The sequence below is a fragment of the Spermophilus citellus genome (genome assembly GCF_964194105.1).
Source record: "Spermophilus citellus genome assembly, chromosome: 4".
NCBI lineage: Eukaryota > Metazoa > Chordata > Mammalia > Rodentia > Sciuridae > Spermophilus > Spermophilus citellus.
In genome coordinates, this window is record NC_138185.1 from 10,241,931 (window position 1) to 10,260,468 (window position 18,538).

The 18,538-nt window shown below is 48.9% G+C and overlaps 1 protein-coding gene across 1 annotated transcript in view; it reads right to left on the reverse strand.

Annotated features, from left to right (window-relative positions):
* Positions 1–12,123: 12,123 nt before the first annotated feature.
* Positions 12,124–18,538, reverse strand: part of BCAS1 (brain enriched myelin associated protein 1) — a gene marked incomplete at its 5' end in the record, with an annotated part of 73,162 nt that continues 66,747 nt past the window's right edge. The window contains 2 exons of the mRNA XM_081291414.1: positions 12,124–12,571; positions 15,591–15,661. Coding sequence (XP_081147540.1) covers positions 12,505–12,571; positions 15,591–15,661 — 138 coding nt within the window. The 3' untranslated portion in view covers positions 12,124–12,504. The remainder of the gene's footprint in view (positions 12,572–15,590; positions 15,662–18,538) is intronic.

Here is an 18,538-nt window from a genome sequence, read left to right on the forward strand (position 1 = left end):
TGCCTGTGTGGAATCTTTGGTCTTTTCACCTACCAGCTCTGTGGCTTCTGGAAAATTCTGTAACTTCTTTGAACATCAGTTTCTCATGTATAGAAAGGGAATGAAGATACCCTCCACTTCCAACCACCACTGGGTTTCTCTGAAGACTGAAGAGGATAAAATGTATGGAGTGGAACATGTAATGATCACTAAACCAGTGTTTCATGCTCAGGATCTCTAATTATATGTCTTCACACTCTATGTTATGGCCAGATCTGCAGATTTTCTGTGAAAGGCCAAGACTTCCCAATGCTAGGTCATTCTCCATCCGGAGTCAGTGAACGCATCTGATGACCATGGTTGCCTTCCATGTAGGGGGCTTCCGCCTCCTTCCAGGTAGATGACTAGAGTTCACAAGGATGATAGGATCCTTTCATGATGCGCTGAAATAAATCCTGGAAGCAGCCAGTCCCACCACGCCTTGGGCAGTCACACAAACCCAGGTCACTACCTTTTCTTGCTCAGTGATAATGGCCTTCCTATATTTACTCTTCCCACTTGTAGAGAACTTTGGGATCATATCAAGTAGGAGAAAAATAAATTTTTAGAGCTGGGCATTAGGCCCAAGGGTTTGGAGGTAAGGACTTAATGATGTCCTGCTCACTAGGTGGCCAGTGACAGAGCTGTTGTTCCCACCCAGGGCTGCCTGGCTCTGGGGATCACTGCTCTGGGAAGTGAGCCTAGACATGCAGCCGGCTGACCTGGCCTCTCACAGAGGGAAATTCGTGGTTCCTCTTTGCTTTTCCAGCACCATGAGGGAGAAGCATATCCATCCAACATGTCCTAAGAGTCTGGAGGTTTGCTGCTTTAGAAAACAACACATAGCTGGAAATATTCAGCTTGTTAAAGCCAATCTTAGAATGAGTTAGGTCTGCTGCGGGCTTTCTTCACTTATCTACTAAGAGCGAATTATTGATGCTTTTGCTAATGCGTACCTCAAAATGCTCAATCTTTTACTGAGCTGTGGTGTAAGAGAACAACTTACACCATGACTTCATGTAACAGTAAAAAGCAAGGTTTCAAAATGAAAATCTGATCACGATGTGATTTCATCATTTTGTGGATTTCGTCTTATTACTTCTTTTGGAAGGAATCCCAGTTTGGTTTAAGCTTTTTTTAGGTTCTGTTAGCAGATAACTTAAAAGGTTTTGCCTAAAATATTTATTTCCATAGTCTACAATTATCTTGGGGAAATTTGTAAAAATTGAAAACAACAATAACAACAACAACAAAAACAACCCGCAATAGGATGCAGAAGTATTTATAGTGGTGTTATCTAATACGGGGTAGTCTACAGTAATTCCTTTTATAACTGGTCAGCCAAAGGGAACGCCTTCTTCAAGGCTTGACATTGACACAAGATACCTGTGGCCATAAACCATAAACATGTAGCTTATGGAAAACACACAAGGGAAATGTACACAATATAATTGTAGATACACAAAGCATAAAACCAACAAACAAAATGGCTTGCCTTGAACTGGGAGTCAGATGTTCAGTGAGTACTTTGTTGAGTAAATAAGAGTTGAGAGTCTCCTACACACCGAGGATGTTTATGACCACCCTGGGAGTCTTGGTGTCAGCTAGCTGGTCCCATCGCTTTGAGCCCCCATAGGCTGAATCAGTGCATTAGTCAGGGTTGCCGGGCCGAGAGGAGGGCTGAGGGGACTATGGAAAGATAAGATTGTGTCCAAGGGGAAGGATTATGGTGGACCATGTGCCATTTCCCCCATAAAATTTTGAAACATCCTGGTTTAATAATTTTTAAAGAAACTAAAGGAATATCTGAAACAGCAAGGTGATAAAAATTACAAATGTTCATTTGTGCTAACTGCACCTCAGGTGCTGCTCTGAGCAGTTTGTGCCCACACCTGATTTTCTTCTAGGATGACAGTATGGTCAACATCACGGCTCTTTACAGCCAGGAGGTGCATGGAGACAGGACACCTCCTATCAGACAGTATCTTTGAGTCTTTTGGGAGTGGAACTCCGGAAACCACATCCTCAGTTACTCCAAACACATCACCCAAGGGCACCGACAGCATCATGTGCCCAGGTCTCCTTTGGGTGGCCCCTCCCGCAGACTGCAGTGTTCTTTATTTTTCACTTCCGTGAATCCGGACTCACAGTGTGCACTGAATCAGCTGATGAATCAACCCTGCCAATTTCCTTCTCACGAAAGAGACGGGGAGGAGGGTTGGCCCCTCATTTGTTCAGAGCTATCTGTGAGCTCCCTGGGAGGTTCCTAGAGTTTCTCTTCCAGACTGATGATGCCAGCTCACAAGACAAGCAAACACTCACACTGGGAAGGCAGTGATAAAAACAGGAAATTAGTTCATCCTGGGAAAGTTCCGGAAACCAAGTTTGAATAATCGCTGCATGTTCAGGTGGACATAGGTTCACTCCCAGGCTGACTCACACATGTAAATGCTCCTGGCTACACTCTGACTGCAGTGCACACACATGCACACACACACACACACACACACACACACACACACACACACACACACCTTGCTGAGCAGTGGCATGAATGAGTCACTCTGGATGTGGGAGCCCTGAGCCCTCCCCCATCAACCCTTGGTTCCTCTTCTGCTCTCCTACTCACATCCAGTCCGACAGCACCTGCCGCCCCTCCCTCTCAGTATATCCAGAATCTCACCCTCTGCTCACGTTCCAGTCGTCTTAGAGCTGGAGGACAGTTGTCACCTCCAAACCCCTCTCCTGGTTTCCTCCATCAGAAGGTTTGTGCAGATTGTGACATGACACATTTTGGAAGAATCTCTATCCCCCCACTTTCTAGGTGACTTTATAGGCTACAGTGGGAATGTGGGATCAGCAGGAGCTCTGCCTGTCCTCCTCTCTCTGCTATAGCTACAGTCCAGCTCTGGACCACCCCCAGCACACAAAGGGTGCACTCACTGCCTAGTTGTTAAGTGAACGCCTGTGAGTTCATTTTCTACTGTTGTGATGACTGCTCAGTCCACACCTTCCACTTGGAACCCTTCTCTGGGCTTCCAGCCTCCCGCCCACGGGCCAGCACAGCAACCTGACATTGCTCATCTAAAGGTTTCTTGAGCTCAGAGAGCATGACCCTTCCCACGTAGGTCACTTTCCCAGTCCCTCCTGATGGGTGCTTCTCCTTCCTGGTGGGGCTAAAGGCATCCACCTCCACCTGGTCAACCAACCACAGATGGGAGCCATGATTTTGGCCCTCTTTCTCTCTCTTGCTTCCCTAACAGCCTAACAGGTGGAGTTAGAAAATTGCCCTCTGAAAATCTTCCTGGAGTCCAGGAAGGCAGAGGGCTCGTTTTGGGGGGAGTTCGCTTCTTCTTTGGAAAATAATATTAATGGAAATTTAATTACAGAATGAAAAGCCTGTTGGAAGGGAAGTGACAAATTAATCTCCTCGAAGGAGCAGAGGAAAAACACATCACATAGAACGATGGGACCCTGCCATTTCCCTGTTGAATGTTCCAGCACCTTCCTATCAAAGCCAGGCTCCGTCTAGCTCTTGTGGCTAGGAGGGCTTTGCGGTGCCTGATAGCCCCTCTCACTTCGTCTCCGGGGCACAAGTCTCTTTCAGATGGGTCCTTTAAGCAATCACAGAGGGCTCCTTTGGTACCTCGTCCTTCAGTCTGGTGTGCTTTCCTGCTCACGATTTGCATGATTGACTCCTGACTTCATGAAATGCTGGTCACATGTCACCTTAAAGAAGCCTTCCCTGGTCCCTCTCATAAGTGCACCTGCCTCTCTCTGTGTTACCTCTCTTCGTCCTTCACTGTGCGGTCCTCGTCCTCCTGTCCATCCTTGCTCTAGTCTTTTCTGGTTGCCAGTTTTTCTGCACTGACACAAACTCTTTGAAGGCAGGAACTTTGCTTCACTTACTTCCTGTTCTAAGAAATTAGTACAGTGGCTTCCAGGCAGCAGAGATTCTCAGTCAGTATTGCTTGACTGATTGAATGAATGAATGAGTGGGCGAGTGCATGCAAGGATGGACGGACAGGTGGGCAGTGGGGCTTTGGACCAGCCAGAAGCGCTGCATCTCTGCAGGGATGGTTCAGTGTGTTTTTGTTCTCTTTTTCACAACTTTCTTCTTCCACATTTTTTTTTATTGGTGCTAGCAAAGATTTTCTCTCATTCTGTAGGTTCTCTCTTTGTTTCCTTTGCTGTGCAGAAGCTTTTCAACTTGATGCCATCTCATTTATTAACTCCTGCCATTATTTTCTAGCCTTCTTCATATGGAAGGCCACTTGTCCCAGCACCATTTGTTAAAAAAGGCTGTCTTTTCTCCAGTGAATGTTTTGGCCCCTTTGTCAAAGATCAGATGACTGTAGATGTGTGGGTTTGTCTCTGTGTTTTTAAGCCAGTGCCATGCAGTTTTGTTGCTATAGCTCTGTAGTATAATTTGAAGTCAGCTATTGTGATGCTTCCAGCATTGGTTTCTTGACTTATAATTTATTTGTCTATTCTGGGTCTTTTATTCTTCCAAATAAGTTTTAGGACTTTTTTTTTTTTTGTTCCCTAGTTCTATGAAGAATGTCTTTGGTTTGTTGACGGGAATGGCATTGAATCTGTATATTGCTTTTGGTAGTATGGTCATTTTTTGATGGGGGTGGGGTACCAGGGATTGAACTCAGGGGCACTCAACCACTGAGCCACATCCCCAGCCCAGTTTTGTATTCTGTTAGAGACAGGGTCTCACTGAGTTGTTTAGTGCTTCGCCATTGCCGAGCCTGGCTTTGAACTTGCAATCCTCCTGTCTCAGCCTCCCAAGGTGCTGGGATTACAGGCATGCACCACCGTGCCTGGCTAGTACGGCCATTTTAACAATATTAATTCTGCCAATCCATGAACATGGGAAGCCTTGATATTATCTTTTGTTACTGATCCCTAGCTAATTCCACTGTGGTCTGAAAACATGTATGCTTTTATCCTTTGCAGTTTATTGAGACCTGATCCACTGCCAGCATGTGACCATTTCTGATAAGTGTGACATGTGTACTTAAGAACATGAACTGTGCAGCTGTTGGCTGTTCTGCTTCATAAATGACAGGGGGGTCACCCGTGTGTGTGGTACTGGTCAACGTTTCTTCACCCTTACTGGTTACTGTCTTTGTTTATCAGCTACTGATGGAGGTACAGCCCATCCCTGTATGTGATTTCTTTACTTCTCCTTTTAGATCTGGCCGTTTCTGCTCTTTGCCTGCCGAGGCTGTGTTAGTAGGTACTTGTAGCAGAAATGCTTTATCTTTCTGGTGGGTGACTTGGCTGTCATAAAGTGTCCCTCTTTGTTCATATTGTTTCTTGCCTTAGAATCTATTTCCCTTGATACTGGAAGAGCTGCACTGGCTTTCCATTGTTTCCTTCAGTCAGTGTGAGCTTCTGTCTCTTATTTCATCCTTTCTGTGTGTTCATATTTAGAGATACAGTTGGAGTTGTTTTTTCTTTTCATTCAGTGTGAAATTTTTTATGGGGCTATTTAGTTCCTTTCTATTTAATGTAATTACTAATACATCACTAATACAGATTATTGTCTGTTTTCAATAGTTTCATCTGTTGTGAGCCCCCCCTTTCTCCTTTCTGACCTTTTAATGAAGAGAGGAGTTTCTTAGATATTCTATTTATCCTATCAGTTTGCTATTGCTACATTTTCTTCTTTTATTACCGTATGGGTTATCTTCAACTTCTCAGAGACTAATAAAACAAATTCGACCACAATTCCACAGACATTACGGGAACTTGGGACATGTTTGTTGGCTTCCTCTGCATGCCTGCTTTTTGTGCTGTTGCTGCCTTGTTCAATTACACAATCTTTTAAACCCCACAAGACATTGTTTTTATCTTAACAATTGATATTCATTTAGACTTACTGACAATTTATTCTTCTGTCGCTACATTCTTTCCTACATTTTTATTCTCCCACCTGAGATCATTTTATTTCTTCCCAGAGGACTCCTTTCGGCATTTGTGTGTGTGTGTGTCTGTCTGTCTGTCTACTGGTAAAGAATTAACTCAGTTATCATTTTCCTTCGAGTATTTATTTCCTCTTCAGTTCTGCTGGGCATTTTCTTCTGGATCTAGGGTTATAGGTTGGCAGTTATTTTCTTTCAGCCCCTTAATTCCTTCTTTCTTCCTTCTTTTTGTTCCTTTCTTTCTTTCTTGTACCTGTTTTATTCTCTGTCTTTCACAAGTTCTGCTGAAAAAAAAAAAACCCAACTGTTGGGCTCATAGTTGTTTCCCACTGGGGTGGAACATGGCTGCATAGTCCCGGGTACCTTAAGAACATATGTATGTATTTTGGCTACTTTTGGCCATTGTATTCAGTAGTTGAGGTGAATGGAGATAGTCAATGGCTTGGACTTTCCCTGGCTATCGTTGGAGAGAGCAGGTGGAGCAGGAGGGAATGAGGGGAGACAGGAGGGTGAGAGATAAAGACGGAGGAGAAACTGTACTTAGGAGCAGTTGACCCCAGAAGATCAGCAGCAGGCTGGGACCCAAGGAGACTGCGGGAGACAGCGGGACACCCTCCCGACAGAGAAGCCCAGCACTCCTGCGACAGTGTCATCCAATCTGACATCTGGTATTTCTCTGCTGTGTTCCTTCTGCTTCCCTGACAGCCCTCAGCGAGGAGGCGGGTCAGCACAGGAGAAGAGTTACAATGGTCATTTCTTGGACCAGGCCCAGTTTTTCAGAGCTGCTATCTTGGGCTGCTTGGCTGCTGAGGGATTAAAGAAAAAATGCCTCCCCCGCCACTCCAGAATTTCCTGTCCCCGTCTTGTGGTCGGCTGAGAACGTTTTCGACTCCCGCCTCCCGTTTTCTCACCAGCTCTTCTTCATGGTTAGAGTGGTTAGAAATTTGCAAAGGAAATGATTAAGCAAATCCAGAGATCTTGGCCACGGGGCCTGATTTTTCAAGGCCCTCATTTTTGAGGGCTGAAGAAATCTGTCCGCTGAAGGATTTTGCACTTGAGTGTTTGAGCCTCAGCCGGGGTTGGGGCTCTTCCTGTTTTTGTCTTCTCAAAACTGCTAAAGCAACTTGTGAGCAACTGGCCAGCAAGATAGGGAGGGGAGGGGGGTGCGAGAGAGGGCTGCGAGCCAGCAGGGAGGAGGGGGCGCTCCCCCCAGCACTGGCAGGACCTCTGTGACCCCGGAAAGATGTTTTTAAGACATCTAGGGGCAGACTGTAGCCCTGAAGTGGGGGGAGAAGAAGAAACGAGTCCTAGCAGGAGTGGGAATGGGCTGACAGCTGCTCAAAGAGCAGCCAAATCTCCAACTGTTCCTGCAGCGGGCAGGCTTATCAGGCCCTGGTTATGTGGCAGGCGCGGTGCTGAGGGTCTTGTGTGGCACAGTGCCACACACCTGGCTGTGGCCACTGGCTCCACTTCATAGATGTGAAAGTGAGGCTTGGAGAAGTCGAGAACTTGCTCAAGGCCACAAGGCTAGCAAGTCGCAGAACTTGGATTCCAGCCAAGGCCATTTGGTCCCGAGCTTGTGTTCCTAACCACTCCTCTGTTCTGAAGATGCAGAAGGTGACAGGTCTGTCACCAGGACTGCTGTAACACAATCTTCATTGATTTAGACCCAGGGTAGGAGCTGGGACCCTAACCATGGCTGCTCCCTGATTTCCCCTCTGACTGTGCTGGGCATTTGCCTGCACGCTCTTGGGTCTTCTTCCCAACGGCCCTTTAAACTGCAGTTTCCCAGGTTGCATTGCCAAGTGGCTCTGGTTGGGAGAGGCCAGTGGGGTTCCTGCCCCTCCCATAGCAGATCCCCGGCTGGCTCAGCTCCCCTGGGCTCCTCAGCACCCCCCTGCCCCATGCACTTGGCCTTCACATCCTGGGGTGCTCACGCTCCCTGGCTCTAGTACCTTTGCCTCTCCCCTGCCCTCTGTGTCTAAGAGAAGCCCTGGCCTCCGTATTTCTGCCTCTGCTGCCTCCCTGCCTTAGGACTCCTTCCGGCCTCCTCTAGCATCTCTAAGACTCCTGTCGTATTCACTTCCCTCCATCCCCATCCTTGGCAGGGGCTCAGGTTTCCTGAGAGGACCCTAAGTGAGACGCAGACGCTGAGACCAGCATGTGATGCACTTGTTTATTGGGGAGGGGACCCCAGGAAGCACAGAGCAGGGAGGGTGGGGTTGGGAGCACAATGCGACTGTGGGCGGCTGTGTCCAGTCCTGCTGAGGACCCCGTGGGAAGGCCCAGAAGAACCTCAAGTGTGTCCCCCTGAGATATGGGAACCTGATAAATCCTTGGGTCGTCGTTTCCCATTCCTCTTTGGTTGAGGGTTGCCCCTCGGGCACAAAATCTCAGATGTTTCCAGAAAGCCCTGCAGGTGGACTAAACAAGAGCCCACTGCCTCTGCAAAAAGCCACCAAAAAGGAACGAGAAGGCTGGGGGCGTTGAGCTGGGAAGCCGCCGGGGCTGCTGGGCATTCAGCGGTGGGCTGAAGAGCCCTCGGGTGGGGCATCCGGGCTCCTGTTATCAGTGGGTACAACAAGGAAAGCCAACGACCCTCCGGAGGTTTCTCTCTGCTTCAGAATGGGATGAGCCCTGAGGAAACTGGCATCTTTCTTGGTCTTCTCTCCTTCCTCCTTTCTCTCTCTGCCCGGCAGCTAAAGACTTGGTGGCTTTTGGGCCCACGCACTAAAGAGAGAACCCGTGTTCTCCCTGGACAGATGTCACCTGCACCCTCAGCAGGAATGCTTCCTGCGCACTTGTCAGCTGCCGACTCTGGACTCTCCCTAAGAGACTCCCATTTCCTGCCCTCAGCGGCCGGCTCGCTCAGGGACGTGTCTTTATCATTCCCATTCTAGAGAAGGACAAACTAAGGCTCAGAGAGGCAAAGTCACTTGCTCAAGACCTCACTGCCTTGGACCTTGGCTGTGGATCATCTGGGAGGATGGGTGGGCCAAATTCCAAGTCCACACTTATGACGCTTGGGAATGAACATTTATGTGTCCTTTTAAGAGCTAAAGCCACTTAGATGTTGATCTGAGCATTGGTTACAAACTTAACAGAATCTTAAAAGGAAAATGATTCACTTTATAATCAACATCTGGCAGATAGGCCACTGGATGAATATTACTTGAATGTCGTTGGGATTGGATCCTACCCGCAGTCAAAATACAAACCTGACTTTGCCACTCTCCAGCTCAAGTCTCTTCCTAGGCTCCCTATTACCCTCTGCAGATAGCTTTTCTTCCTTTCTTTTTTCCTTCCTTGTGCTGCTGGGGAGGGAACCCACGGCCTCCTGCAGGCTCAGCATGCCCTGGGCCACTGAGCGACATCCCAAGCCCCTAGACAGTTTAAACTTCTTACCCTGAACTCCTTCCTACATGTCCTGACGGATCTGGCTGGGCCGCTTCCCGCCTCTCTCCTCCCGCCATGCTCTGACTTGCTGAGGTACTTGCTGTGCTCTCTCTGGACTCTGCTCTAGCACTTGCTGCTCTTCCGGGGACTCTATCCTTTGTCAGTCTGGCTGTCACCATCTCAGGTGTGCCCTCCAGGTGGTCTTCTGCTGTGCCTTCCTCTGGGTCCCACGATGTCCCATGGCGTCACACCATAATCTTTTTGCCTGCCTGTCTCTCCCACAGGCACGAAAGTGGGCCTTTAGGAGCTTAGGATGGGTTTCCACCTTGGGCAAAGTTGCTTTTTCTCTCTCAGCCTTAGTTTTTTCATCTGTAAAATGATCAGTAAAGATTTGTGGGATGCACGATGCCTGGGACATGGCATGGCAAAGTTCAATGCCAGCTTTTATTATCTGTGCATGTTCAGGGCCAATGCTCACTGAAGTGGCAGCTCCTCTGAGACCAGTGGTTTTCAGAGTCTTTCCTACATTAGAACCACGGGGAGGACTCCGTAGACAGAGACCAGGTCCCGCTCCGAGAGCTTTTGATCCTGTGGATCTTGAGTAGGGCTTGTAATCTGTATTCCTAACACCATCTCAGGTAAGGAGGATCCTGCTGACTGGAAGCATACTTAGAGAACCACTGGGCTGGCCACCTGTGGAGGTGGATATCTGATGAGAATGAGCAGCACTTGGAGCTAAAATATGCTCATACAACAATATAAGGCAACCTGCTTGAAGCAGGAAGTCTCTGTGGAATATTTATTTATCAATTTATCCATGCAGCCAGCACTTATTGAGCATCTACTACTCCAGGCATTGTGCTAGACACAGACCAGAACAGAGCAATCCATGAGATGAGCCAGAAGGCCCCCATCCCCTGCTTTGGAGAGAGGAGCTTCATAATTACCCAGGGCCTATCAATCTGAATTGAAAAGGGGTGATTTGTTGGGAAATGGCTCACCTTAAAAATACCGGTATTGAGGACAGCACGAGTTCACCAAAACGGTTAGTTGACACTGACAATATCGACCCCCCACTCCCCTTGCCTGGAACAGCAGCTGTCGCTCGGCCACTAGTTTGAAGATAAAGTCAACCCATACAACAAGGCAGAGCCTCAGAGAACTAGGGTCAGACTGTGACCTGACACCTGTTGCAGGTAATGTGTCTCCTCATTGTTGCTATCAGCCAGCACAGAGTCTCAGATAGTCAAAGCCAAGGCTGTTACCCAATGCCTATATGTGAAATAATCCAGATCTTCATTGTTATTATTGTATTAGCCAATTTGACTTGGGGCTTTCTGTTTCTTGGTACTAAAGCACCCTCTGATAGAGGTGCTCTCACTAAATGCTCCTTGCGTGCCCCCCAGTGTGCCTGTCAGTGTGCCCACCACTGCACCAAGTGGCTGGAACCATCTCCCAGCTCACGACAACAGGTGTGGAGGGTGGGAGGCAAGGTGGCTATGTGGGGCCTGATGACCAGTAAGGGTGACTGAAATGTTTCACAGTCACACAGCCTTGGTCTTGCAGGATGGAGCACATAAGGATGGAGACACACTTGCCTTTGGAAGGTTGGGAATCATAGAAAGCAAATGACTTGCCTGTTTGGCCTTCTCGCCTGGTTGTCCTCATCAAAGTTGACTACTTTCTAGAAGCTGATCTGCAACACACTCCGGATACTGCTTTGGCCCAACTTCCTTGTTAGGCGATCTTGGGAAAAGGCCTAGAGATGGTAGGACCCCAGGTCCTGGAGTGCCCCCGTGTGGCTGGATTTGGGGACAGTCGGCGGGTAAGGAAAGACTTTCTCTGGCAATCATTAGCAGAGGTGCAGCTGGGGGCCATTTTGTCAAGAAGTGCTCATTTGAAAAACAACAACAAAACTCACACAGGCGCCTGCCAGTCACCCCCATGATGAAATGCAACCAAGGAAGCAATTAAATTCAATTAGGGGCATTTGGCTTTAAATTAGATAATGCATTCAGAAAACAGTCTGTAAACTGTAATGTGTTCCCCTTACTCCTGTGAAATTGCCTGGGCTGCTGCTTCTGCCTCTGCCAATTAGAGGCCTGGAGATGGAGAGCAGAGAGAGCAGCAGAGGCTAAAGAGTCACACTCCCCAGAAAAACCAATGTTTGCTAAGGGCTGGACCCTGACGGAGCAGGGCGTTGGGCCTGGGCTGCAGAGCTGCCTTACCCATGTGCAGAATCTGCTGTTCATAATTTCTTTTCTTCCTAACGCAGCCTGTAATTTCCAGGGGGCCAGTGCCTCTTCGTTTTCACTGATAGAGCAAACAAAATCTTGACCACGGAGAAGCCTAATTCTACTGACCGTGCAAAATTGCCTTCTTAAAAGGCTTAAAGGGGGCATTGAGAGCATGGTGAAAGCCAAGCCCCCCAACCGCACGTGGCTGCAAAGCGCCCCTCACCCGCCCCCAGTGTGAGCAAGTTAGACTGGCACATTTCCCTCAGGGCAGTAGGAGAGGTGACGTTGTGTTTTAAGGCTTCAGATGAAGCTGGGACTATCTGACAGAAGAAATGACCCTGTCAAATCCTGGCTGCACAGATCTGCTCTTTTGCTAGCTCTTTGAGAAGGATCCAGAGGGACATGTTCTGGCCTCTTGGAATCTAATTTAATGGGACCTCAGCACATCTGGACTCCTTGCAAACAGTAAGGGCAGCCGAGAGAGAGAGAGAGAGAGAGAGAGAGAGAGAGAGAGAGAGAGAGAGAGAGAGGGAGGGGGGGGAGGGGGAGGGAGGAGGGAGCCTCTGTGGGAGAGACAGTCAGACAGACTGTGCTTACATCCCTGACAACATGCTTGAAGAAAAGGGGTACAAACAACGAACTTCCCTGCTCTCTTTTCTCCCCTCCGCTGCAGTTCCTGGCGGGTTGCTTGTTCCCCAAGGTGGTGGATTCAAAGGGGCCTCCTGGGCTGCTGGGAACAGCTGCTTTTTTGAATAATTCTTCTATGGATATCAGTCAAAAGTCACCGTTAGCTGGAACTGGAAAGCAGAGCGTGTGTGTGTGTGTGTGTGTGTGTGTGTGTGTGTGTGTGTGCATGTGAGAGTGTGAGAGTGTGTGCGTTTCTGTGGGTGTGCGCGCATGGTGGCAGCCATTTCAGGTCACCAGCGCCGTTCCTGGAAAGGCCACATCTTCTTGGCATGGGAGAAGATACACTTCCCTGTGCACCTAAAAATAAACCAGTACAGAAGTCAATGAATCACCCTCATCAAGAGGCACCTTTGCCCTCCCGCGGCCTGAGGCCCTGTTTCCCGGAGGGCAGGCTGCAGTGACAGCTGTGGCCACTTGGGCTCTGCCTCTGTCCCCTTTGGGGACACAGCTGGGCTGGGCATTGGTGGAATCAGTCCCTCCCTGAATCCTAATCCTTCTGTGTCCTCAGGGCTCTCCTGAGCTCCCCTGCAGAATTTCTGCCCTTTTGTACCCTAGGAGTGGAGATTAGTGTTGTAAATGCGCCAGGAATGGGGATGCAACTGAAGACAAGAAGCGAGTGCGGGGAGCCAGAGACCAGGACAGGACACACACAACAGAGTGGAGTGGAAACTCGCTCTTTCCACAACAGCTGGATTTAGGGTGCCCCAGCAAGGCATTTTTTGAGTTCTCCGTGGTTTACATGTTCTTGTCTTAAAAATTTTTTTTTTCATTAAAAGATTTTTCTTTTCTTTGGCCCTGGAGGAGAGCACACCAGTTATATATATAAAAAAAACCAAAAAAAAAAAAAAACCAAAAAACATCTGCCATGCTTCATGGAGTCTCGTCAAAGAATGCTTCCCCCCCCCCCCCCCGTTTTGTTTTGTTTTGTTTCTGGGAGGTATAGAGGGAGGGTCAGTCTGCATCAGTGACCCAGCCTGGCCACTCACTCTTCCCGTCCCCACCTCCTGCTGGGGACATTTCTCATCTAGGCAAAAAGCCTCCTGTGCCCAGCGAGGTGAAACTTGCAAATGATTCTGTCACCTTCCTCAATGGACAGCCGCCAGCAGCTCACCAAAGGTCACAGCAGGCAAACCCCCAGGGGCTTGGGGACAAAGGAGCCGTCAGCTGCCTGATTTCTGGGATCCATCCCCTGTTCTCAGATGGCCACAGCAGAGGGACGGTCTCCCCATAGGCTTCCCGGAGGGGTCCTTCCTGCTTTGTGGAAGCAGCAGTCAGACTGGGGTGGCCCGAGAGCTCTCAACAGCGTGAAGTGAGGACCAGTCATCTCCACGTCTGGTCAGGACCGAAGAAACCAATCCAGCTTGAAGCAGGCGGCCTCTGGTCTCTCCTTGCACCTAGAGTCTCGATGGGCGCTGGCAGCTCCCACAGCAAACCCTCCACTCAAGTTCGGGTGATGGGAGAGATGGGACTTGGGGACATGTCTCAAGAAGCCAGCTTGCCAAAGGCCATGGCCCCGTGCTGTGGTCCATGTAGGGAGACCATGTTCAAGGCTCAGTTCTGATCAGTGTGGGGTGGATCTGGAGAGCAGGGAGTGTGTGTGGGTCTGTGTGCACCATGTATGCTCCACCCCTACACTTTTCTGTTTGTAAACATGAGTGTGCAAGTGTACAGAGGTGGGCATAAATACACTTCTGGACATACACGTGTAACTGCCGTGGACACTGCCCACGCACACATCCTCCGGTTGCTTAGGGTCCCAAGCTCTCAGATGGATGGGAGCAGCTCACTGACCCTGCCACTTCCCAGGACAGCTGTGGCTCACTTCCAGGGGCCCAGGGCTGGCCTCTTGCCTTAGGCTGGAATGAACCGTGTAGTGCAATTCGCAGGCCAACAGAGACCCCCTTTCCCCTCTGCCCACTCTCAATATATCACAAGCATTTGAATCCCTGTCTTGAGCTCTGCTCTCAGCATCCTGGCCTAAGACAGCATTGTATTAGCACTATGCATATGCTAATACACAGGCACACACATGTGTGCACACACGTGTGTGCTCTCCATGCACACCCACACATGAGGAAATCCAGGAGGATCGGAGGGGAAAGAATTATCTTCCAAAGATTCCAAAAGGATTTTCCAAAGAGGAAGAGCATTGATTTTTTTCACTGGGGAAGGTCAAGCCACGTCAAACAGAATAGGAGCACCTTGCTTTAAAAGTTGAACATCAAAGGATACTTTAGAAATAAATGAAATTTTTATTAAATCAGAAAAAGAAAGATACAGTATACATGACTGTCAGTCAATCCTATGCTGCTGTGAATTACACCGTAACAGACTCATCGCCCTATTTAGTCCTCTCTACAAGGGTTAAAAAAAAAACTTCAGGTATTTGAGTAACATTCTGTAAATTTTTATTAACTGGGGTTATGGGGAGGGTTTTATGAGAGCACATCCTGAGAACATTAGGAAATTACAGACAGACTTGAGATAAGCGTCAGACGGAACAGATGAAGCAAGCCCCCCAGCCATCTGAGAGACATTAATAATGTAAGCTTCGCGAGACCAGATCCTTGTTAGGGATGCGGGATGCAGAATAAAAAGGGGAGACCTTGGCGCCCCCTTGTGTTGCAAGACAAACGTGCAACCTCCTGTATTGTATTCTTGTTTTCTGAAGCTGTGATCCTTTTCCTTGTCCCTGAGCCTAAAGAACAATTGTCCCAAATCGTTTCAAGCCCTCTCCAGTCAATCGTTTCCCTCTTGTCAATAACTCTCAAGGGCCCTATTTGAAAACCTACTCTTATTCATTCATTTCTCATACCCCACACATTCCATTTCAGGAAATTGGCAACCGCCCAACACAGAGCCCGAGCTCTCCCTCCTTCAAGTGTGAACTTAAACAAACAGATCTTCTCCCTCCCCTCTTCAAACTTAGAGGAGGAGCATGCATTTGCTACAATGCCTTTCCCTCCCCCTCTCAGGCAATTTTCTTCTGTGACTTCCTTGTTATCCATCTTTCATAGCTTAACACAAATGTATCCCCCCACCTCCTTCCTCCCCGGCTCAGCAGTCAACTCTCTGGACCTAAGGATTCAACCTGCGGACCCATGCTTACAGTTATTTGCTAGGAAAGACTGGACCAGAGAGATAAATAATACACCTCAATATACAACAGCTCAGGCTTAATTTGTAGGCAAAATTTCATTTGATGGCCATGAGAAGAAAAAAAATATATATACAGAGTGTGTTTAGGGAGGAGATGGAGTGGGGAGAAAACATCCTGGTGGTGGGAGACCCTGGTGGGGACTGTGGTGATGTTTACTTGGATTTGCCAACTGGTCCGATGGATACCGGGTCTGTCTGCACTTGAGCATCTGACATCCGCTTTGGTCCCTGGAAAAAAAACAAAGAAGGGGTAGCCCATTGAAGATGGGTAATAGCAACAGCAAAAACTCACCTTTTGGTGAGCACTTATTCCGTGCTAGGTGCCATGCTAAGTCAATGTTTCTTAGACCTGAGTGTTGGATAGGAGAACGGTCTCCAATCAGATGTCCAGATTCACTGCCCAGCTATATTACCTTCTAGCTTTGCCAGATCTTGGACAAATTACAAATTTATCATTACAAATGATAAAACTATTCCCAGAGGCTGGTTCCCAACACAAAGCGAGTTTATACTTATAATGCAGTTAGAACAGTCCCTGGAGTGTACACCCCACACTTCAGCTGTCCCTTCGCAATCCCTGTCTTATTCGCTCATAAGCCAACCCTGTTTTATTTTATCGGAAGTGAGCTTCTCATCTGTCTTGTTAGTCTCACATCTGCCTCCTGACAGGGTGCAAGCTCTGTGGATTCTGTCTGCTGTGTCCTCGGTGCCTTGCAAGGACCTGGCACACCGTGGCTGCTCCTGAAGGGTGAAGGCTGAGGGCACCTGCCATTGCCACTGTGGTTATTGTTGTTCTACCTGTTCTGTCCAGTAGAACTTATGAAACTGTCCCTTTCCGTCTGTAGTGATATAAGCGTGGACCAACACGTGACCAGGTCACATTAGCACCACCCAAACCAACATATCGCATGGGTTCATTGCCCCCACCCCACCTTGTCCCCTTTACAGTTAAGCCTCCCCAGTCGAGACTGACCCCAGACCCTGGCAACCACTGATCTGTTTCCTATTCCAGAGTTGTGCCTCTTCCAGAATGTCATGTCAAGGAATGGTGAAGTAGGCAGCCTTTGAACCTGGCTTCTTTTACATGTCGTGATGGGTCTGAGGTTCACACAGGCTGCGCCTGGTCAGAGTCACCAGCATTGCGGGTCCAGAGTAGAGCAGTAGGGTTGGTGGAGTATACTGGAGTGCATGAGTGGTAAAGTATGTGGATAATAAGTACAGAATAGTGCAATGTGGCAAAGCATGCATGGTATACAGAGGTGGGGTCAGGTAGTGTAATGCTGGGACAGAGCAACATTGGTGGTTGGTGTAGGTTATATGGTAAATATGGAAGATATTTAGTATGCATGGAATATATACATAGTATAGCCTACTGTACTAAACATAATACATACAGTATAGTACTAGAGCACATTATATAAACTACAGTATTGCCTTATATATGTAGCATAGGGTAACATACATAGCGCAGGATAATGTTGGTTAGGGTAATAAAATATACATCCTTGGTGCACATGATATAGCCCATGTGCACAGTGCCGTGTGGTATAATGTGGTCTACATGGTATAACAGAGGATCATATAAGCCATAGCCAGCATATATAACTCTAAGGACACTGTATACCATCTGATTTCATTTTCATGCTGACCCTATGACATCAGTACTATTAGCCTCATTAAAGAGGTACCTGATGCTCGAGGTGCCGACTTGACCCTGGCTGCACAGCCACTGAGACGGAGAGCTAGGCTCAAACCCAGGAGCTAGCTGCACCCGGTGCAACCTCCCTGGTGTCCTGGTGTGCACACGCTTCTCTGCCAACGCTTCCTCCTTGGGAGTCCCCTGACCTCAGTCCCAATGGGCTAAACACAGCAAACTTAGGTAGCCCAATGGACTTTCACAAGAAATGCTCTCTTATTTTAACATTAAATCTGACATTTAAAAATCCAGTGCTTTCATGTACATGGCTGCTGGTGGCACTCTGTTTAAACAGCACTTGCTCTTCAGGTTGCAAAGACCCCCTCCTTCCCCGGGGCCCACTCCTTCCTGCACCGTCTCTTTTGCCACTTGGGGTTGGACTCTGGAGGTCGGAGTCACGTATGTGTTGCTTTGTGTGTCAGGAGTGCGCTTCACAGTTAATAGTGCCAAAGCCACTCTCTCTTCTGTTCTCTTACCAATGTGGTGAGGTGGGCAGCGACCACTAACCCATTTTACAGATGAGGCAAGTGAATCTCCAAGAAGACCCAGGACTGTACTGTGCCAGATGGTCAGGCCGCCCTGACCTGAAGCCTGGGCCTCGGCTCACCCCTCCCCGGCCCCTTCCTGCTCACTCTCCACTCCTTCTAGTCCCTGTCCCAAGCTCCTTGTGGTGCAGAGCTGATGGGTGTAAGCCTTAGGCCATGCCCAGTGGGAGACCGTCTTCCCTGGGCAAGTCGCCCGCTGACCATCTGCTACACCTGCAGATCACAGCGCACACAGTTCCAGAGCTTTGGGGACCTGTGAGTAGGAGAAAGGTGAGGAGGACAGGAAGTTGGGGGGGCTTGGGGGAAGTGGGACCCAATCTCCACCGGCCAGGGTAGCTCACTTTTATCAGGTGTGTGTGTGTGTGTGTGTGTGTGTGTGTGCGCGCGCGCGTGCGCGTGAGTCCCTTTGCATAAAAAGAAGAGAAAATCCAAGCCCCAGGACTTCCTTCCAGGTCCTTCCTGACCTGTCAGCATCAGCCAGGCAGCTCTGGGAGGGAACCCCAGCAGCTGGAGGGGAAAGGAGGAGATGAGGACTGAGAGAGGTGGGTGGCCGAGGAGGGCCTGGTGGACACGCGGTCAGAGGCAGGAGCTCATTTCCTGTGGGCGACGGGCACTGCAAGGCACCCTCCTGGTGCCAGTGCTGGCGCTACCACTACCTTCTCGGGAAGGGGCTGGGCAACCACAGGAATGTGCCAGCTGGAAGTTCCTGGGGGTCCGATCTCTGGAGAGTGTCAGAAACCCCTCCCTCCTGCCTGCACCGTGGCTGCAGGTCTCCTGGCAGTGGCCGGAAGCAGGACCCGGGGTCTGGGAGGCAGGAGCTGAGTCCCGCCTCCTCTCTGCCTCTAGATGCCGTGGGATGCCCAG